This window comes from Amblyraja radiata, chromosome 12 (genome assembly GCF_010909765.2).
Source record: "Amblyraja radiata isolate CabotCenter1 chromosome 12, sAmbRad1.1.pri, whole genome shotgun sequence".
NCBI classification, from domain to species: Eukaryota; Metazoa; Chordata; class Chondrichthyes; order Rajiformes; family Rajidae; genus Amblyraja; species Amblyraja radiata.
Genome location: NC_045967.1, coordinates 21,823,213 through 21,846,919, shown reverse-complemented (window position 1 = coordinate 21,846,919; position 23,707 = coordinate 21,823,213). Strand labels below are relative to the sequence as shown.

The following is a 23,707-nucleotide window of genomic DNA, read 5'->3' as shown; positions in this document are numbered from 1 at the left end:
ACAAAACTACATTGAAATACATTATAGCGACATTCATTTAAATTCAGCTCTCTTCAACATACAAGTATGTCTCAATTTTGAATAATACTAAATTATAAAACCAATCAACTTTTCACCACTGAGATAAAGTAATGAGCACTTTTTTGCTGAAGTAAGATTTTGACTGATTATAGACACCTCCTTGTTCATTAAATTCACTGCAATTTTAAGGATCAGCTTTCTTTCAAATCCCTATATTCAGTTGATGTGCAAAGATCTTAACAAGGTGGTTGTTGTTTTTGCCACACTGAACAAGTCCACATTCATTTTATGAAGCGAATAAACTAACATTCAAAAATTGAAAAGAAAATGGATTTTCATTTTAATATGGCATGTGCCACTAAACCATTTTTTGACATAATGAAGCATTCTTGTCTTTTGTCTGTGTATTTTAAAATTTTGCATATTTTTCTTTTCAACTTCATCTAAAAGTGTAGCCTGTTTGATGAAATATTAAGGTGACTTATTTTCAACATAGATGCTGCCTGAAATACCAAGTACTTTCAGCGTCTTTTGACCAGTTTCCAATTGTGTACTTGTGCATTTGTTCAAAATTCACTATTTTTACTGCCGCTGCTTTATTTTTGATTTTTAACAAAATGAAACTGAGTTAAAATAATTTAAAGAAAATTACTACTCAGATGAATATGGTAATTTATATATTTTTCCACCCTTATAACTATAAAACTCTGATCTTGAATGTGTGTGTCTGTGTGCGTGTGTTTGTGTGTAATCACATCTTTGAAAAAACGACGCGGTAACAGTAAAAATGTTTTACATATTCCGGTAGAGATTTATCCTGTGGACTCCGAAATCGCCTCATTTGAAAAATTCATACTTTATTTCTCGAGTTATTTATGAAATCTGAAATAACTTTGAAAATAAACAATATGGTCTCACTGATGATGTCACAATGGGTCGGCTCTGCACGGCCTGCTGCGCTGTGTTCTACGCGCAGCGAGTGACGTCCCCCCCCACCACTCCCTCCCCCGCGTTATTCAAAAGAGATGCACAAAGAACGAGCCAGTTGGGCTGTGGCGCCTGAAGCCTGAAGCTGGAGTGAGGGAGTATTGCGTTCGGGAACCAGTCCTCCTCTGTGATGCTACGCCCTCCCCCCACCCTTCAAACTGCCCCGCTCCCACTCTGCCCCGCTCCCCCTCTGCCCCGCTCCCCCTCTGCCCCGCTCCCCCTCTGCCCCGCTCCCCCTCTGCCCCGCTCCCCCTCTGCCCCGCTCCCCCTCTGCCCCGCTCTCTCTCTGCCCCACTCTCTCTCCCCCCTCTCTCTCCCCCCCCTCTCTCTCCCCTCCCCCCCCTCCTCTCCCCCTCATCTCTCCCCCCCTCTCTCTCCCCCCCTCTCTCTCCCCCCTCTCTCTCCCCCCCTCTCTCTCCCCCCCTCTCTCTCTCCCCCCCCCTCTCTCTCCCCCCCCCTCTCTCTCTCCCCCCCCCCTCCTCTCTCCCCCCCCCTCTCTCTCTCTCCCCCCCCCTCTCTCTCCCCCCCCCCTCTCTCTCCCCCCCCCTCTCTCTCTCCCCCCCCCTCTCTCTCTCTCCCCCCCCCCCCCTCTCTCTCCCCCCCCCTCTCTCTCCCCCCCCCCCCTCTCTCTTCTCTTCCCATCTCTCTCTGTCTCTGCCTCTGTCGTGGTCTCTGCCCCTCTCTGTCTCTAACCCCCCCTCTCTCTATCTCCCCTCCCTCTACCCTATCTGTACCTCTGCCCTCTCTGTGCCTCTGCCCCCTCCCTCTCGAGACACGCCTGCGAGTTAGGGGCTATGCGTGAGTGGATAGGGCAGGGGGTGGGGTAAAAGGAGCAAATGAATAATATTAATATAATATCAAAGGGGGGTGTTAGTGTGTGTGTGAGGGGGGTGGTTTGTGTGTGTGTGGGGGGGGGGGGGGGTGGTTAGTGTGTGTGTTTGTGTGACGACACAGGCCCACTCCCCCTCGCTGGGACCTTGGACCCAACGGGTCCCACTTGGTCTAGTATATTACTAAAACTTTCATCTTGTTTGTATGTCTGTGTGCGTGTCTGTGATGAAAAGTGTGATCCCTAAACTACGCCAAAATAGTGCACGCTAGCGTTACAAATTTTGGCCCACCATACTCACAATTGTCCTGTGGTGTGCTGTGGCAAGTTTCGTTCATTGATGGTCTATTTTACATTATTCACATTTTAAACTTTACATAACCACTTTGACAAAAATCTCTTCCATCTGCACTGGCTGTTTGTAGCGTATGATGTCACAATGGGATCTCATTTACATAAACTGCTCATCAGTAGTGTTTCACCCCACAATTACATCACAATGGGATCTCATTTACATTAAGAAAAAACTATTTTAAAAAACACAGCAGCTTCCACCTCACAATGACGTCAAGGGGGATAGGGAGGGGAGAGGGGTTATGGATGGAGGGTAGGGGAGAGGTGAGGGAGCGGGTGGGGTAGGGGAGGAGGAGAGGGGAAAGAAGGATGAGAGTGAAGAGGAGATGGGGGTTTCTGGATATGAGGGGGAATGGAAGAGGATAGGGGTAGGATGAGGGATGTCGAGGCGCATTTGAGGGTTGGCGTGCCTCGCGTCACAATGGGGATCTCTAGCGTCATAATGGGAACCTGTCAACTGTGCCTGTGCAGTTGGGGGCTATGAGCGAGTGGTGGGAAAATTACGTTCCAGGACCCAACGAGTCCCACTAGGTTTTGTCCTTTGATCATGTACTATAGTGTATACAACATGGTATGAATTATTCCACTAACCACAAATGTGTAAATTAATCTTGTATTTATGATTTTTACCCCTTATCTTCCTTCTCCAACTATTCAGCTAATCCCACTCATTCTATTTCTCTCTGCCTTGTGCTTAGATAGTTTCCTCTTTAATGCATCTGTGTTGTCCACCATGGTGACTAGTTAGCATTTAGAGATCCAGGTATAAGCCATCTTTGGGGTTTCTTTTCCAAAATATGTGTCTATAATTTCTTAGAAATATTAGTAAATGAGTTATATTTATGGCCCAAAGCTATATTCTTGCCTGTGAATTGAAACATCCTGTCTCCCTCACGTGTCAAAAAAATTAATAATATTGAAAGACCTCAATGACTTGATCTTCTATTCCAGTGAAAAGAGTTTGATTGTGTTCAGTTTATCATAATGCATATCAGCTAGCTCTGGTATCATTCCTATTTAAAAAAAAATTGCTCCACCTTTTGTGCTTCTATACCATTTTTACAATATGGAAACCAGTACCTCAAAATGTGGTTAAACTACCACAGCAGAGGAGACTGAGGTGTCACCTTTTAGATGTGCATAATAAGAGGTGGAGTAAATGAGGTAGATAATAAAAAATATTTACCCATTGTGGAAGTGTCAAAGAAAGGTACATAAATTTAAGGTGAGAGGTTGGAAATTTAGAGTTGGATTTTATTTAACTGAGTGGGTGGTTGCAGTTTTGAATGAACTCCCTAAAGTGGTGATGGATGCAGATGTTCTCATGATGTTCAAGATTCGTACAAGTTTTTGAATCAGCAAGGCATAGAAGGCAATGAATTTATGGGATGAACAAATGGGATTACTGTAGATAGGTACAATGGGCAGCATGGATCTGGTGAGACAAAGGGTCTCTTTCTCTGGCTCTATGTTTCCAAGTCTATCAACTGAGGTTTAATTTAAGTTATTTTATCTTCAGAACGAAGCATGATTCACTACAATTGATTCACTACAATTTGCCTGCAGACACAATAGATCAACGGGGGATGCAATCATGCTGGCTCTCTACTCTGCACTAGACCACTTGGACAATTAGGAATGCATATGTCAGATTGCTGTTCATCAGCATTCAACGCCATCATCCCCTCCAAACTTGTTATCAATCTCAGGGAACTGGGTCTCTGCGCAATCCTCCCCTCTGCAACTGGATCTTTGACTTCCTCATGAACAGAACACAATCAGTTTGAATTGGCATCAACGCCTCCTCCTCTAACCATCAGCACAAGGGCACCTCAAGGCTGTGTGCTTTATTTTATACTTATGACTGTTGCTGGTCAAATTTCCAACTCCATCTTTAAATTTGCTGATGACAACACCATTGTTGGACAAATTACAGATAATGGTAAGTCAGAGTGTACAAGGGAGACTGATTGGCTGATTGAAATGGTGCCAGAACAACACCTTAATCGCAATATCAGTAAGGAACTAATTATTCCCTTTAAAATAGGGAGGCCAGGTAAACATGTTCTTATTGACGGATGAGTGGTGGAGCAGGTCAACATCTTGAAGTTCCTAGGCATGCATTTCTCTGAAGATCTGCCTTGGGCCCAGCATATCAATAAAGAACAATAAAGAAAATCCATCAATATCTCTGCTTCCTTAGAAAATTGAGGAGATTTAGTATGTCGACGAATATTCTCCTGAAAGTGTATGGTAGAGAGCATATTGACTGGGTGCATCACGACTCGGTTAGCCAACTTGACGCTCAGAAACGAAGATTACCATAAGTGGTGGACGTCACCCGGTCTTTCACAAGTATTGACCTCCCCAGAGTAGATGGGATCTATAGGAGGCTATGTCTCAAAAAAAGGGGCCAGCATCATCAAGGATTCACCACCCTGGCCATTCTTTAATTTCACTCCTGCCGTGGGAAGCTATCTGAGATTTAGAGTGGCACCATGGCGCAATGGTAGAGTTGCTGCATACAGCACCAGAGACCTGGGTTTGATCCTGACTACAGTTGGTGTCTATACAGAGTTTGTACGTTCTCTGTGACCGCGTGGATTTTCTCTGGGTGCTCTGGTTTCTCCCCATACCTCAAAGACATACAGACTTGGAGGTTAATTGGCTTTTGTTAATTGTAAATTGTTTCTAATATGTAGGATAGTGCTAGTGTACGGGGTAATTGCTGGACTGCGTGTGTTGAAGGATCTGTTCCCACGTTTTATGTCTGAAGTAAAGAGTCAGAGAAACCGTGACCTCCAGGTTCAAGAACAGCTTGTTCCCAACAGCCATCAGGTTCTTGAACACCATAAACACCAACTAAACTATGAACTGTCTTGGTTGCACTTGGGACTTTAGGCTTTTGATTTGCATTAATATTGCTTTTTTATATTGAACATTTTTTGTTTGATATCTCTGAGATCTGTGTTTATTGACCTGTTATGCTGCTGCAAGAATTATATTGCTCTGTTTTCAGTACATGTGACAATTAAACTCCCTTGAAACTCTGATCTTTCCCGTTACTAAAATTAAGCAGATTGCTCTATAATTGCTTAGACATTCTAGGTCCCATTTCATGGTATATTTGGTGGCAAGCAAATAAATCAATCCATTGCTATCAATCAGTCCTATACACTAAATTAAGTTTTATAAATACAACTAGACTAAGTGGGACCCATTGGGTCCCAGCATCACACAGGAGGGCTGGTCATCCAACGCAATATTCCACCTCTCCACCAATTCTAATATTGGTGGCCAGTTATAATAATAATAATACATTTTATTTGTGGGCGCCTTTCAAAAGTCTCAAGGACACCTTACAGAAATTAACAAGAGTAAAAAAACATATAATCGGAATAAAATAAATAATAAAGACATCACCAATACACAAATTAAAGACAGAATTCGATCCAAAAAAATCAAAAACACAATGTGAAAGAGAGAGCAGCGGCAGCTAAACCGCGCCAGCGTACACTCTACCTTCCGACAGCCATCTTGGACACAAACTAAAATATTCACTTACATACAAAATTCTTCCCCCCACAATGGTCACCACTGTGGGGGAAGGCACAATGTCCAGTCCCCATCCCCAGTTCTCCCAAAGTCAGGCCTATTGAGGCCTCCGCTATTGCCTCTACGGAGGCCCGATGTTCCTGGCCGTTCTGGCCGGGTGCTGTTGCATCGGGAGAGTCCTCAGCGGCTGGGCCACCTGGAACGGCCGCTTCCTAACCGGAGACCGCAGCTTCCGAAGCCGACAAGGCCTCGCCGGTTTGGAGCTCCCAGGTTCCCGATGTTGAAGTCGGCGCCGCCCGCTCCGCTCCGCAGACCCGCAACCCGGAGGTGATGAACGCGGCAGTCACAGCTCACCGGAGCTCCAGCGCGTCGATCCAGCGTGGCGACCCAGGCAAGGCATCGCCCGCTCCGCGATAGCGCTCCAGTGCTGTGCCGCCACCGAAGCCGAGGTGCTCGGCGGTCCCCGCCAGGAAACGGCGCTCCACGCCCGCTGGTAGGCCACGAGGACGGGTCGACGGGGCAGCCCGGAGAAAAATCTGCCTCGCCGACCAGGTAGGGACCTAGAAATATAGTTACCCCCTTCCCCCCACATTAAAAAGTCTATTTCTCCAACAAACAAAGCACAGGACTCACTAAAACTACAAAAAAAAAAGTGAATTAAACGGACGGCTGCTGGTTAGCAGCCGTTCCCCAAGATGGCTCCTCCAAGTACGAAGCCAGTTGGGGGGGGGGTGCTTTCTGGAGCGCTAGTATGGGTGTTATGGGCTGAAGGGACTGGTTTCCAGAGGGCTAGTATGCAAATTGTGCGCCAAATGGATTCTTGGGCTGGCGTCTCAGTCAATCAAGCCTGTTGTGCTGGCAACTCACTCATGGCTGGTGGGCTGGTAGTTGACTCGCGGCTAATCCTTGAAATTCTATTTCAAGCAGGGTATAAGGCCACCAAATTCAAGTGCAGTTTCTTACCACTTCTAGCAGGGTGCAAGGCCACCAAATTCAAGTGCAGTTTCATACCATTTGAAGTAGGGTGCAAAGCCACTAAAGACAGCGAGTCGTGACCTCGCCCTCCTCCATCTTGCAGAGACTGAGCCACATCCACATTTCCGGGTTTTATAACCCCTCTCCCCCCCCCCCCCCCCACACCGGAAAAGGTGTGGCTTTCATGGAGTGATTGACAGGAGAGCGATTCTCAACATTTTTTTAAAAACTAATAACACTTTTATTTTTCATTCATGGGAAGAATTCTCTGCACCTGCTCAGCGGAGGGTGACTGAGTAAGATGGCCAAAAATCACAGCCGTATGTGTTAGCGTTTTATCTAAAATCAATATACAGTGCAAATATTGTATTGTATTCAAATTTATTGTCATTGTCTCAGTTAGAGACAACAAAATGAATTTCCCTTACAGGCAGTATCATAAAAATAAAAATAAAAAATAAATAAATAATAATAAATAATAAAACATATTAAAAATAAAATAGAATTTAAAAAAAAGCACAAACACTGAAAGTCCACGACACAACATAACACAGTGGCACCAAGGTGAGGAAGGCACCATAGTCCAGCCAGCCTCCCCTCCGTTCTTCCCAGATGTTCACTCGTGGTCGAGGCCTTCCTAGCACCCGCAGTCGCCGCCCCGGGTGGCCCGATGTTCAGGCCCTCGCGCCGGGCTGGTGGAACGCCGACGCCGAACCCCGACGGTGAACATCCTCCTCAGCGGCCTGGACCTCCTGATCAGCCGTCTCCCGCAGCCGGAGTCCGCAGCTCCCGAGTCCGCAGGCCGAGCCGGGCAGAGTCGCAGGACCCCGCGCTGTCCATCAGCGCCGCCCGCGTTGGGAGCTCCGCAAACCGCAGCTCCATGATGTCGGTGCCACAGGTCCAGCACTCTGGGCTCCAGACGGCGATCCCCGGTAAGGCATCGCCAGCCCCGCTATGTATCAACGCTGTCCCGCCGCTGCTGGAGCTCTGGTCGATCCTGGCAGGAAAGTCCACGCCAATCCAGTAGGTAGGCCGCTGGGGGGGGGGGGGGGGGGGCGAGGACGCGACTCGAATAATAGTCGCGTCTTCACCAGGAAGCGGCTGAAGGACGGTATCCCCCGCACCGTGCCCTCTTCCCCCACATCAAAACACAAAAAAAACACACTTTTACATAACTAAATAAACAAAAAAACAAAAAGAAACCGGGCTGTAGGTGGAGGCTGCTGGCACCAGCGCCACCGGAAGTACAACACCAAACAGGAAGTAAGTGCATTTACAGTAGTGCCTTTTAACTTCAAGCCAAAGCACCCAAGCCACCATTTGCAGTAAGTAGTGCCTTTCAACTTCAAAGCTCCCAAGCCACCATTTGCAGTAAGTAGTGCCTTTCAACTTCAAGCCACACCCAAGCTACCATTTGCAGTAAGTAGTGCCTTTCAACTTCATGCCACCATTTGCAGTGCCTTTCAACTTAATGCCAAAGCACCCAAGCTACAATTTGCATTAAGTAGTGCCTTTCAACAAAGCCAAAGCACCCAAGCCACAATTTGCAGTAAGTAGTGCCTTTCAACTTCAAGCCAATGCACCCACACCCCCATTTGCAGTAAGTAATGCATTTTAACTTCAAGCCATTGCACCCAAGCCACCATCTGCAGTAAGTAGTGCCTTTCAACTTCAAGCCACACCCAAGCCATCATTTGCAGCAAGTAGTGCCTTTCAACTTCAAGTCAAAGCTCCCAAGCCTCCATTTGCAGTAAGTAGTGCCTTTCAACTTCAAGCCAAAGCAACCAAGCCACCATTTGCAGTAATAGTGCCTTTCAACTTCATGCCATCATTTGCAGTAAGTGGTGTCTTTCAACTTCAAGCCAAAGCAACCAATCCACCATTTGCAGTGCTTTCAACTTCAAGCCAAAGCACCCAAGCCACCATTTGCAGTAAGTAGTGCTTTCAACTTCAAGCCAATGCACCCACGCCCCCCCATTTGCAGTAAGTAGTGCCTTTCAACTTTAAGCCAAAGCAACCAAGCCACCATTTGCAGTAATAGTGCCTTTCAACTTCAAGCCAAAGCTCCCAAGCCACCATTTGCAGTAAGTAGTGCCTTTCAACTTCAAGCCAAAGCAACCAATCCACCAATTGCAGTAAGTAGTGCCTTTCAACCTCATGCCACCATTTGCAGTAAGTGATGTCTTTCAACTTCAAGCCACACCCAAGCCACCATTTGCAGTAAGTAGTGCCTTTCAACTTCAAGCCAAAGCAACCAAGGCACCATTTGCAGTAAGTAGTGCCTTTCAACTTCAAGCCAGGGCTCCCAAGCCACCATTTGCAGTAAGTAGTGCCTTTCAACCTCATGCCACCATTTGCAGTAAGTAGTGCCTTTCAATTTCAAGACACACCCAAGCCAAGCCAACCAGGGGAGGGGCGGGGGGCGCTTTCTGGAGCGCTAGTATGAACCATTTTAGAACCAATAGACTTTTTTTTTGTTGCAAGCTTTAGAACCAATAGAGACACTTTTTGCAAGCTTTAGAACCAATGGACATATTTTTGCAAGCTTTAGAACCAATAGTCTTTTTTTTGCAAGCTTTAGAACCAATAGACATTTTTTGCAAGCTTTAGAACCAATAGACATTTTTTTTGCAAGCTTTAGAACCAATAGACATTTTTTTGCAAGCTTTAGAACCAATAGACATTTTTTTGCAAGCTTTAGAACCAATAGACATCTTTTTGCAAGCTTTAGAACCAATAGACATCTTTTTGCAAGCTTTAGAAGCAATAGACACTTTTTGCAAGCTTTAGAAGCAATAGACACTTTTTGCAAGCTTTAGAACCAATAGAGACACTTTTTGCAAGCGTTAGAACCAATAGACATTTTTTGCAAGCTTTAGAACCAAGACATTTTTTGCAAGCTTTAGAACCAAGACATTTTTTTGCAAGCTTTAGAACCAATAGACATTTTTTTTGCAAGCTTTAGAACCAATAGACATATTTTTGCCAGCTTTAGAACCAATAGACATATTTTTGCCAGCTTTAGAACCAATAGACATATTTTTGCCAGCTTTAGAACCAATAGACATTGTTTTGCAAGCTTTAGAACCAATAGACATTTTTTGCAAGCTTTAGAACCAATAGAGCCACTTTTTGCAAGCTTTAGAACCAATAGAGACACTTTTTTGCTAGCTTTAGAACCAATAGACACATTCTGCAAGCATTTTAGAACCACTAAGGGCACTTACATTTGAGTAGACATGTGTTCAGTGTTATTCACAGCTCAGAGAAACGTGACCCTCTGCCTTCCTCCATCTTGAAGAGACTGTGTGGCACACCACTTCCTGGTTTTATAGTCCCTCCCCCCTGCCGCCAGCGTGGGCAGCAGAGAGAATGGGGAATTTTGTAAAAACATTAATATCTCTGTAATTTGTAATCGACGGGAAAAGTCCTCGGCATTCATGCGGCGGAGGGGGGCTCTGAGCAAGGTGGCCAAAAATGACGGCCATGGGTGGCGGCGTTCTCTCGGAAATCGCAGCACAGATGGCCAAAACCGGTCAAGAACAGACTTTTAGTAATATAGATAGATAGATGGTGCGTTTGTTGTCTTTCATCCAATTACTTTTAATGTGTGGAAGGAACCCATCTGGGATAGGAATGTTCTTTTCTAATTAATTTTGAACTGTAGTAATCTCAAATTAAATTCAGCAGCTTGCAGTGGCATGCAACTGATATGCAGTTGGTTAAAATGCTGAGTTTACTACCTGTTCTGTTCATAGTCTTAAAAATGATTTTTTTTTAAATATCCAGATTCAGTATATAATATATTTTGGAATTTTTTTTCAGTTAATTGAATACCTTGAAGAGCAATTTGGTATTCAGGTGCAACAAGTTCAGATTCGCAAAATGAAGTATGCTTTTCCGATATGGTCAGCAATGATGTCCTCTCGTGGCACTGATGGCAAGGTATAGTTCCGTTGGATGTTTCTCCATGGGATGTGACATAAAATAAATTAAACATGTTTCCTATTTCTATGAATAGCCCTGAGTTGAAATCTAATCAAGCCACATCGTAGCACTGTAAAAACAGTTAATGTTTATGATGTATGTAAAATTCTGAGAAGCATAGACAGTCAGAACCATTTTTCCAGGGTGGAATGTCCAACACTGGGGGGCATAGCTTTTAGATGAGTGGTGGGGGTCGTGATGTGTGCGGCAAGTTTTTTACACAGATAATGGTGGGGGCCTACAACATATTGCCAGGGTTGGTGGTGGTGATGGCAAATACAATAGCAATATTTAAGAGAGTTTTAGATAGGCACATGGAAGTGCAGTGAATATAGGGAAATCAGGGCTCTCACTTAACTTTTTTTCTCTTGCCAGCCGGGCAACCTCGGCAGCTATTTAGGTTGCCAAATGACAGTTTGGGTGATAATTTAAGACGGCTTGCCTGACGCATGCAATAATGTGCTCAAATGAAGTGCATAGTTGCCAGTCGGAATTATGCTCAATTCACATATTATTTCTGCTTCAAATAAAGTCACAAACTAAACATATTCACCAATCAAGACATGATACATACCACAATGACATGCAGCAAAATTATTCCTATGCTGTACAGTTCTATGTTTAACGTCATTTAACTTTCAAGGATCTGAAATGACGGTCCTGCTTATCTCGACAAATATTAAATACTGCCTGATTACCATTTTGTGTTGCTATTTCGGATTTCTGAACCCTTCCTCGGACTGAGAGGTGGCGGGGGGAGGCATTAGAGCGAGAAAGGGCCGACAACAGATGACCTCCGACAGGGTGGCGTCCATAATGGCTGTGGAAGATGTGCTAATAAGAGGGATGCTAGGATGCGAACAATGAAACTGGAAGGACGATGAGGATGGGGAGGGACTGCAGGAGTTACCGCTGGGTTGTAAGCTGCAAGGTTGTAAGTGAAATATGAGGTGCTGTTCCTTCAATTTGCATGTGATCTCAATCTGGCAATGGACAGATGGGTCAGTATGGGAAGGGGAGTTAAAATGTTTGGCAACTAACTCTTCTCTCAGTTTCTCCAACTGAAACTGAATTGTCATTAACTGTGTGGTCTTTTTAAAACTCCTTTTTTGCACCTCCTTGAAGCTTGGAACTTGAAGCTCTTGACCACATCAGCACCATTAATGCTAACTGGAGCTTCTACAACATGCTTCTTCCTGAAGTCTCGGATCAGCTTATCTTTGCTAATATTGAGGGAGAAGTTGTCCTCTTGATACCATGCTACCAATCTCAATCTCCTTTTGCTCTGTCCTGTCTTTGAGATCTGGACCACTCCGGTGATGTCATCTCCAAATTTTTTTATATAGAGCAGAATTTGGCCACAGTCTTGTATGTATCAGGAGTATATCAAGCACCAATTTTGGAGATACAACGTGAAAACCAGCCCTTCGACCCTCTGAGTACACAGCAACCAACGATCACTCATACACACTATCCTACACCTGGGACAATTTACAGAAGCCAATTAACCTACAAACCTGCGTAAGGAAACCAGAGCACCCACAGAAAATGCACATGGCAGAACGTCCAAACTCCGTACAGACAGCACCCGTGGTCAGGATCAACCCGAGTCTCTAAAGCTGTAAGGTAGCAACTGTTCTGTTTATGGTATGGAGGATGTTGTGTAGCTCCCGTTGCACCCATAATGGCCACCTCGCCAGCAGTCTATCTTGTCCCTTCTCTGTTTTTATTATTTTAAAGTATGTCTTGTTTGTTTTAATGTCTCATGGTATGTTTTATGTGGAGGTGGGGGGGGGGGGGGGAGGATCGGGGGAAACTTTTTCCAGTCACTTAACTCGACGGGAGATGCAAATTTTCTCCGTCGCATCTCTGTTACCCCCCCCGCGGCCTACAATGTGGGGTGGTGAGGCCTTACCTCGACACCGGCCTGGAGCTTCAAGTCGCGGGTGCGGCGCAGATTTACCTTCGCGGAGTCTGGGATCTTTTGCCGAGGATCGCCAGTATTGGAGGTCCGATCGCGGGGCCTGTGGACTTTAACACCATGGTAAGAAGCCGCTGACTCGGGAGCTCCATGCCGCTGAGTGTTCCGATCCGTCCCGACGCCGGAGTTTCAATCATCCTGACGTGAATGCTTAAACAGCGGACCGTCGGCAACGGCCCCGTTCTAAGGCCCCGACCACGGTTGAATAAAGGAGGAAGATGACTGAACTTTATTGCTTTCCATCACAGTGAGGAATGTTGATGGATTTCTGGTGGATTTTTATGTTAAACTTTATTTTATGTGCTGTGTGTATTTTTGCTTTTTACTTAGTATGGCTGGATGGTAACTCAAATTTCACTGTAAATTAATTGGGAGCTATAATCAATATATAGGAGTCTCACAATTAGGTATCCTTGTAATGCAGATATTCGAGCTATGAGTGTAGGGCAAGGAAGATGACACCTGCTGTTGTGATGGTTAGCAAATTGTTGTGGATGAAGGTTGTGTGGGAAGCTGAAGTTAATGTTCATCATGGATGTCAGCCACTGGATGATAGTAAGGCGACCTTGCTTTTCTTTGGCACTGGAATGATAGGGGTCATCTTAATGTAGATTGGAACTTCAGAATGAAGAGGGAGAGTTTAAAGATTTTGTATTGGTGCATTCATTGTTTAATTTATTTAATCTTGATTTTCCCTCTGTTTAGCTTTGTCTTCATTTTATTTTCTCAATTTTTAAAAATAAAATAAAACTTCATATTTCAAGTTGGAGCAATTCAGATAAACCAAAGTATGTTACAAGAGGTTGAGACACAGTAATCATCACCATGGTAGACAAAAATGCTGGAGAAACTCAGCGGGTGAGGCAGCATCTATGGAGCGAAGGAATAGGTGATGTTTCGGGTCGACACCCTTCTTCAGACTGACGTTTCGGGTCGAGACCCTTCTTCAGACTTCAAATTGTGGATTACGCAGTTTTCCACTGCGTAATCATCACCATATTTTCTCTCAATCAGATTCTGACCACCTAACTACCTTAATTATGGTGGAAAGTAGTTTAGTTTTAAGTGTAACCTGTTATGGTAAGTGATCAAAGTAAGACTATGGTTCTATTTTGTGACACACTCCAAATCCCATCATCACCACTCCAAAAATTTCAAGTGGCTGGTTTATTGTTTACTTGTCATTGGTAGGCATGGGGTATGGTATATATCCAGCTAGCACACACAAAGAATTTGATTGTTAAAGTATTCGTTATTTTTTCCAGGAGGGCTAAATTAAGGAAAATAAGTTCCACAGTTCAATACTGTGCTTTTTTTTTTTTTTTTTAAGTAATGACGATTACTAACGTGTATTAGACCTATTTCCGAAAGTCATTCAGGATGGAGGAGTTTAAAGATAATGGGGAATTTTGCCAGCAATTTGGGTCATAAATTTGCACTTTACATTTGTGGCAGCTTGTATGAAGAGAATAGATTAGTAAAGCGAGAGCAGATTGGGAACCAATGAAGACGCAACAATCCATTATCTAAATCAAAATAATTCTGCTTGTACTGCTGTTCAATGCTCAATTAAATCCTGCAGCAAGTCAGCATCCATCCGTAATTTAAGGAATCCCCAATGGGATGCTGTTTTTTGTTCACAGACAACGCCTTAACCCTTTTGACATACTGCAATGTTCTCTTCAGATTATTCTGAAAGTTTGTAGCATCTCTGTATTACATTGCTCGGTGCAAGATGCTGAATTATTTCCCCATCATGATCTGGTGCCTTGCTGTCATTTGGTTATGAACAGCTCAGTGATCAGAGAGTCATACAAGGAGCCTCTGGCCCTACTGAAGAGGCCCACTTTTACCCTATCTCTTCGCTATCCCCCTCTTCCCATAGTCCCCTCCCCACCTTGAAAGCCTTTATGCTGTACTGCGCGTTCCATGGAGAGTTTCACGGCTGTGGTTTGCTTTTCAGTGATAGTACAGAGCTACCTGATCTGTTTATAACCATCATTAGGAAATGCACGGACAATGCTTTAGAGAAAGGAGGCAAATCACCAAAGCAACGTATCAATTTTTAAATTTTTTATTGATTGACAATTAAGGTTAAAATGTATCACTGATGGTGGGTGAAATACAGTTTCTTGGCATGGGATAGGGCAAAGCTTGACCTACCGTGAGGGAATTGGGCAGGGCGAATGACTGAAGTGTCAGTGGGCAAGCACTTTGAGACCAGTCACTACTGTTCTATTAGCTTTAAAATAGTAAGGACAAGGACAGAGCTGGTCCATGTGTCTACACCTAAGTTGGGACAAAGCCCTACTTTGATGGGAATAAACAGCAATGTGCAAATGTTGATTGCGGAGGGCAAAGGGCATCCAGCAAGTGGAATGCTTTTAAAAAGTGTGAGTGTGAGTTTAAGGTATGCATGTTGCTGTTAAAAGACCCATCATTGATTTATATTGCCTCTGTACTCCACAATTTGAGATTTGTAATAGCAAAAAAAATCACGTGGTTAAAGTGCACATTGTCAGCTTTTAATAAAGGCCATTTTTATATGTTTTGGTTTCACCATTGAGAAATTACAGCAGTGTTTATACATGGGTCTTTGTTCCAAACATTATGGAGGGCACTGTAGGTAACTCGGTCAAATGTATCCTTGGAGGAGGAAGGGGGATTGAGGAGCATACTAAAGGAAATAGGTAGAACAAAAAGGGACATGGCATGAGATTTATGCTGTACTGTACATGGCATGAGATAACTCTGGCAGACAAGATTAAGGAGAATCCAAATGAATGTTATTAACAATATTAGATGAAAAAGAGTAACTCGAGAGAAAATGGAGACCCTCAGGAATCATAGAAACATAGAAATTAGGTGCAGGAGTAGGCCATTCGGCCCTTCGAGCCTGCACCGCCATTCAATATGATCATGGCTGATCATCCACTCAGTATCCCGTAACTGCCTTCTCTCCATGCCCTCTGATCCCCTTAGCCACAAGGGCCACATCTAACTCCCAACGAGGAATCAAAGTGATCATCTACGCGTGGAGTCACAGGAAAAGGTCTTCAATGGAAAATTCTGTTTTTAACCTTTGAGAAAGACATGGAGATGAGGGAACTTGGGAAAGTTAATCCCTGATACCTTGAGAACAGTCAACGATTTGGATAAACACGTATAAGGCACGAACAGGAAGTTTGCAGATGACTCTAAAATAGATGGTATCAAAGACGGTGAAGATGATTATCAATAATTCCATCAAAATCTTAATCAGCTGGTCAAGTGATAGCAAATTAAGTTTACTTCATATTAGTGTTGCATTTCGGGAAGTCAAACCAGGACAGCACCTTCACAATGAACGAGAGGACACTGGGAGGTGCTGTAAAAAAAGAGTGATCTCGCAGAAGTACATAGTTCCCTGAAAAAGGCATTTCATGTAGCTAGGATGGCGAAGAAGGCTTTTGGCACACTGGTCTTCATCAGCAGGAAATTAAGTATATAAGTAAGGACATTATCTCACAGTTGTACAAGACTGGTGAGGCAGCACTTGGAATTCTGTGTTCTGTTTTGGTCATCCTGCTATAGGCATGATGCCATTAAGCTGAAATAATTGCAGAAAAGACTTACAAGTATGTAACTCTTTAAGAGCCCGAGCTCAAGAGAGGTTGGTCAGGCTAGGAATTCAATCGTGGGAGGGCTGGAGGCAGTGGGGTGATCTTGTACATGTATAAAATCATGAGGTTAATAGACCGGGTGAAGGCACTGTCTTTTTCCTGTGGTAGGAGACTCGAGATGAGGTGAGCACAGGTTCAAGGATAGCTGGGAAAGATGTAATAGGAGCTTGAGGAGACAACCTTTCAACGCTAAGGGTGGTAGTTATATAGAATGACCTGCCGGATGAAGTAGTTGAGACAGGTGCAATAACATTTAAAATAAATTGGGCGTACATAGATAGGAAGGATTTAGAGAAATTTGTGCCAAGCATGAGCAAATGAGTCTTAGATGGGGCGTATTGGTCGGCTTGGACGAGCAGTCAAACAGCCTCTATCATTCATTGAGGGCTGTTTAGGTGGGGGAAATAGTGAGTAATATTAAATTGTGTTTGAATTTTTCCAGGATATTAAATGATTGTGGTATAATTTAGATCTGAAACAAAAATTAACTTAAACTGAAATGTTTTCATTTTTGATTATAGTGTACATTTATTTTAACAGGAACCTGTGTCTTTCAAAGATTTGATGGGAGATTGTGGGAAGGAAATGAAACCACTGTGGGAACTGGTGAAAAAAATGCTGGGACTCTCAGTACACACATTTCCAGCTATAGGTATAGTCCAGCTTAACAGAATGTAATTTATTTGTAATGTGATTGATATGTTAAAAAACACTTATTGTGCTTCAACGCACAGTGAAACAAAGTGAAATTTGCTTATGCGAGTAGATTTCATAATAATCATGATAGTACTTTATTAGCAAAGTATGTTTTGCAACATACGAGGAATTTGATTTGCCCTACAGTCATACCAATAAAGAGCAACAAGACACCCCAAATTTTTTTAACATGAACATCCACCACAGCGACTGCCCCCACATTTCTCACTGTGATGGAAGGCAAAAGAAGTTCAAACTTCTTCCCTTCTTTGTTCTCCTGCTGTCGGGGCACTCTAACCTTCCGTAAGTGGGACAGGCCCATTAGACTCTTGATTCAAAAACAAAGTGCTGGAAAAACTCAGCAGGTTCGTCAGCTTCTGTGGAGGAAATGAACAGACGATTAATCAGTTTGAAGAAGTTCTCACTCCAAACCATTATCTGTCCATTCCCTCCACAGTTGCTGCCAGACCCCCTCAGTTCCTCCTTCACTTTTTTTTACTCCAGGTTCTAGCGTCGGCAGATTCTCTTCTCCATTATACTCTTGATAGTTGTAGAGCTGTAGATTAAAATATTACAATATTTGTTTTTCAGTTTGTATCAGTACTCTTATTCAAGAACTGTGCAAACTAAAGAATGTTTTACTTTATATATAACAAATAGTTTGCTTCATAATTTTTCTTAAGTATTGGAGTTAACATGATTTTAGTTGTGGTATTGGAAATCGAAATCATTGAATTTGCTGGCTGTCATGGCAATCAACTCAATTGGTCATAATAATCCTATTATATATTTTCTATCATCGGCATCTCTTGGAAAGCTGTTAATTCTGTTATAAATTATGTGAATGTTGGAACATAAACATGTCCTGATGTACTATGTTTTGTTTCTCAATATAGGTCTTTCTATTTTGGAGGATTTGGCCAAGATAAATCAACGCAATAATGCTAAGTTGATGAGCATGTGCCAGAGTCTTGAAGCTGAGTTTTGCAGTCTTCTTGGTGACGATGGTATATTTTTATACCCATCTCATCCAAAAATTGCACCCAGACACCATCACCCTAAATTTATGCCTTTCAACTTTGCATACACAGGTAAATTGTAGTGAACCGAGTATTTTTACATTTATAATAAACATAAAATGTTTTTTTTAAATAATTGCCATTATTTCTCTGGATAGCAGTGTGGGGTTTACATGAAGAGGCAAAGTATATTTCACAATTATTTATTCTTTGTTTACTGTGTTCTAGTTAAAGTTTTGTTTTACTTCATCTTTTATTCTTTTTGATCAGCTTTGGAGGCACCATAACTGAGAGATGGTTTTGAAAGACTGACATCAAATTAGTATTTTTTAGTTTAAATCAGTTGGATTGATTCAGCCTAATATCTACACTTCAGATTTTGCAATAAAACAAAGTCCGGCAGCAAGTGTGAAGGGAAATGGTCAGACGATATTTTGGTTTGGGACCCTTCTTCAAACTGATTGAAATAGGAGATGGGAGGAAGCTGAAAAAGAGAGGTGAGAGTGGGACAAAGCCTTGCAAGTGATAGGTCTATGCAGGTGAGGGGAGGAATAGCCAGCCACCCATCATTTACCAAGCTTTGTCCCACCACCAATTGAATCAGTTTGCTCAAAATTACAGCATCTGCAGTTCATTGTGTCTTCACACCACACCTTTTTGTGTGTACATTGGTGTTCCAGCCTTCGACTAAAGTGAAATAGTTCTTGGTTTTCGATTTCACCTTGAGTATTTAATGGTGGGAAAAAACAATTGGCAAGAATTGTTGACAATGCTCAAAAGCATTATCTCACTGCTTCTTGGATAATTCCAGGAATGTTTGATGCTCGACTGGAGATTATTCAAAGTTATAGTCACGCAATATGTGCTTTTTGGCATTGAACCATTTGCATGGGTTCACTTGACATGGTTTAACTTCAAGTAGCTTTTGAAGTTAATCTTTTTTTACGTGAGAAGAGAGGGGATAGCGATTTGAATTATGGAAAAATTGATTTTAACTGCAATGTAAATAATATTAGAAGTGGTTAGTAAATAGAATTATCATATCTGGTAGTACCGGATTAACTGATATATTTTTATGTTTAAGAACTGAAATGTCAGGAATGTCAAAGACCAAATTAATAATATCATAGCACATCTGTTCTCTTGATCAAAATGGCATGTTTCATTTTAACACAAAATGTATGCATTGGGTTATTAGTTTGTTAGATAATTAGAGATGTTTCACTCAATAAAGATCCTACTCTTCAAAGGTTTTTACAAATAATATGTGTAAGTTTAATTTCATAGCCTCGGAAAAGAATGGTTAATTATGGACAGTCAGCGTGACAGCGTGTCATGTCTTACTAACTTCCAGTTTTTTTTGAGGAACCGATTAAGATAATTGATAAGGATAGGGTGGTGGATGTTGTCTACGTAGTTTTAAGCAAGCCCTTTGATGAAGTCCCCCATGGTGGGCTGATTCAGGAAATTAAGATGCATGGGATTAACAGTGACTAGGTCGCATAGATTCAGAACTGGCTTACTGATAAAGACAGAGGGTTGTTGTGGAAGGACAATATTGAGGCTAGAGGTCTGTGACCAGTGGAATCCTGCAGGAATCTATCTGCTCTGTTGTTTGTGATATATATAAATGACTTGGATGTAAACGTTGACGGGTTGGTTAGTACATATACGGATAACGCCAAAATTGCTGGTGTCACAGACTGAGGAAATCTGTCAAAGTATAAAGTAGGATATAGAGCTACAGAAATGGCAGATGTAATTTTATACAAGCAAGCATGAGGTGTTGTATTTTGAGAGGTTGACTGTAAGGAGAAAATATTCATTTCAATACGGCGCCGTTCTGCGGCAACAATTTGCAAGCCGCCCAACGGCAAAAAATCTAATGTAGTAATTCTGAACTTATTTGGATAAAAGTAACAATGCAATCAGTGTTGTAGCTGACAAGCTGTTAGTCCATTTAAATGGATTAGCCCTATTGCATGACTTGCATGCCAGGGGGCAGCTGAAGTGACAGTGAAACATCACTCATGGACATGCTTAATGCATTCCATAGTAGAACACTAATGTGCATTCCCAGGCCCACATGGTTACTTTGGCCAATACCAAAGGATCCTTCAGGAGGATACACCTTTGCACTGTGTCCAGCCCTGAAGATGTTCCTGGTCATTTTCTGAAAAGCTACATGACGCATGGAGTTTATGCGGACATCTTCAACCTCTCATTACTAAGGTCTGGGTCCCACCGGGTTTAAAATGGCATCAATAATACCGGTGCCCAGGATATGCAAGGTGACATGTCTCAATGTGTTACCGACCGACTGAAGTCCATGATGATTAAGTGCTTTGAGAGCTTGGTTATGGTGCAGAGCAACTGCTACCTCAACAAGAAACTGGACCCACTATAAGTTGCTTACTGCCAAAATAGATCAGTGGAGAACGTGATCACGCTGGCTGACTCCTCACTCTGCACTGGACCACATAGACAATAAAAACACACACGTCAGTCTGTTGTTCATTGACTTCAGCACTATCATCCCCTCCAAAATGGTTATCAAACTCGGCGAACTGTCCATTTGCGCATCCATTTGCAATTGGAATCTGAACTTCCTCATCAACTGAACACAATCAGTGCGAATTGGTAGCCAGACTTCCTTCTCGATAACCATCAGCACAGGAGCACCTCAGACCTGTGCTCAGTCCCCTGCTCTACTCACTCTATACCTATCACTGTGTCGTGCAACACAGTTCCAACATTGTTAATTTGCTGTCAACAGCACATTGTTGGATGCATTTCAGATGGTGTCGGGGTTATGGGGAGAAGGCAAGGGAATGTGGTTAGCAGAGAGAGATACATCAACCATGATTGAACTTGATGGGCCAAATGGCCTAACTCTGCTCCTATTACTTATGAACATGAACAATGAGTCAGAGAATAGGAGTGAGGTCCGTCGGCTGACAATGTTGCCAGACCAGCCTTGCTCTGAACGTCGGTAAAACCAAAGAACGGATTGTTGACTTTAGAAGAGGAAGGCTGAGGATCCTAAAACCTATCTTCATCGATCGATTGGTGGTGGAGAGAGCCAACAAGAAGGTCCTGGAGGTGGCTATCCCTGAAGATCTGTCCTGGATCCAACACATTGACGCAATCATAAATCAAGCCTATCAATGCCTTAGAAGATTGAGGAGATTCGGCACATCGATGAATAATCTCTTGAACCTCTACAGGTGTAAGGTAGAGAGCATTATGACTGGTTGCATAACAGCATAGTTTGACAACTTAAATGCCCAGGAACAAAGAAGTTTGCAAAAAAAGTGCTGAACCCAGTCCATTATGTGTACTGACCTCACTGCCTTCAAAGAATACTGCCTTATATTACTGACATAAGAAGACAGCCAGCATCATGAGCGACCCACAACACCCTGGCCATGCTCTGAGGGTCTGCGGGTCTGAGGTGCTTTCCCAGCCTCACATGCTGCTTCCTGTCAGGAAGTTGGTGATCCACTGACAGAGGGGTTCAGGCACAGTCAACTTGGAGAGTTTGGAGTGCAGTAGATCTGGCATAATGGTGAGGAATGCAGAGCTAAAATCAGGCAGGGACAATACAGGCTTTGAAGCAGGCAGGGACAATACAGGTTTGCAGGGACTGGTTGAAAAGCAGTTTTCCATTATCATGGTTTCAGATTGAAGAACTAAGAGATGAGAAAATGGACCATCAGTACTCTATTGAAGTGCGAATATAGATGTTAACCATCTTGTGTGTAATTATTATGTAGTGTTGTTTTGTGCAACCTGGACTAATGGATTGACTGAACACCTTCTCAGATTTCCCTGAAAATTAGAGTCTTTACATCAGAGCACACAAGTAACACAACGGAAAACAAGGTCTCGACTCCAAATTCAAATGAGCATTTGGCAATCATTTGAGCTATATCAATGGTTCATAACTTCGAAGGAACTTTGAGTTGAGAGTTGATTTTTTCTGCTGTGTTCTTTGTACCAGAGATGTGCAAAACATGGTTTTCAATCAAACTGAGATGGTGACCAGCCAACCTTCTTACTTACGTAAGATTTCTTACACAGGGTTGTGAGTGCTTGGAATGCGCTACCGTGAGTGGTGTTGAAGACAGACACTAGTGAGATTTAAGAGACATTTGGATAATCACATAGATAGATGCAGGGAATGGAGCAATATGGATTATGTACAGGCAGATAGAGTTGTTTTTGGCATCATGTTCAGCTCCAACATAGTGGGCTTATACTGTTCTTTGTTCTATAATCACTTATGTTTGTAACTTTTTGTTTCAGCAATTTTTAACGTGCTTGGACTGCCAGTGACCCAGTGCCCCCTTGGAATGAGTAAAGATGGGCTGCCACTTGGAATTCAGCTTGTAGCCAATCACCATTATGACCATCTTTGTCTCGGTGTGGCTCGACATTTAGAAATTGCTTTTGGTGGATGGCAAAATCCAGGAGCACCCTGAATGTACATCAAATTAATCTTCCTGCTGAATCAACATTTATGTCCAATGTTACCCAATAAAAGGCATGAAACCAAATTTAAGATATTTTCTCATTTAAGAAATAATCACATTTGTCAAACCAATTCAATAGCAATGTTAATGAAAACATAATTTAAAAGTAGCATTTTTCTTATAGTTATACATTGTTCCAATATTAATACATATAAACCTAGATGTGTTAATGATGCAAAATTGTGTATGATTAATGATTGTATAAGTTGGTGTTAAAATTAATCTATTGTAATCAAGCTCTAAAATTTATTTATGAACTGCAGGCTTGAATAAACACTTAGCTTGAATGTTTTCTGTTGATTTATTTTAAAAGATTGTAAAGATGATGCCTGTTTAACCATATCATGTGAATCATTTTTTTGTTTTTTGTGACCTTTCAGCAGAACTGTTTCTCATGTTGATTTTCATTGTTGTTTAATAATAATAGCAGTAAAATTAATGAATGATGCTGACTCCAATAAACTGAGAACTGATGTTATTGTAAATTATCTTATTTCCAAATGTAGGTTGTTCTGTCAAAGAATATATTGTTTTAGATTTGTCTTGGAATTGCAGTAGAATTTTCTTCCTAGATGTATAATATATTCTTGAAATGTAAATGTGTATCTGATGGCCAGTTTAAGGCAATACATTTTTTAAAATGCAGTGATATACTGTGCCCTCCGTAATGTTTGGGTCAAAGACCCATCATTTACTTATTTGCTTCGGTACTCCACAATTTGAGATTTGTAATAGAAAAAAATCACATGTGGTCAAAGTACATAGTCAGATTTTAATAAAGGCTCTTTTTATACATTTTGGGTTCACAGTGTAGAAATTACAGCAGTATTTATACATAGTCCATCTCCCCCCCCCCCCCCCCATTTCAGAGCACCACAATTACTGTGCACATTGTCAGATTTTATTAAAGGGTATTTTTATACATTTTGGTTTCACCATGTAGTAATTACATATGTTTATACATAGTCCCCCCATTTCAGGGCACCATAATGTTTGGGACACATGGCTTCACATGTGTTTGTAATTGCTCAGGTGTGTTTAATTGCCTCCTTAATGCAGGTATAAGAGAGCTCTCAACACCTCGTCTTTCCTCCAGTATTATTGCT

General features: G+C 42.4%; 1 protein-coding gene across 1 annotated transcript in view; it reads left to right on the top strand.

Annotated features, from left to right (window-relative positions):
- faah2 (fatty acid amide hydrolase 2) overlaps positions 1 to 23,242 on the top strand; it is a 46,621-nt gene extending 23,379 nt beyond the window's left edge. The window contains exons 8-11 of the mRNA XM_033030368.1: positions 10,547 to 10,666; positions 16,892 to 17,003; positions 17,944 to 18,138; positions 22,375 to 23,242. Coding sequence (XP_032886259.1) covers positions 10,547 to 10,666; positions 16,892 to 17,003; positions 17,944 to 18,138; positions 22,375 to 22,550 — 603 coding nt within the window. The 3' untranslated portion in view covers positions 22,551 to 23,242. The remainder of the gene's footprint in view (positions 1 to 10,546; positions 10,667 to 16,891; positions 17,004 to 17,943; positions 18,139 to 22,374) is intronic.
- The last annotated feature ends 465 nt before the right edge of the window (positions 23,243 to 23,707 follow it).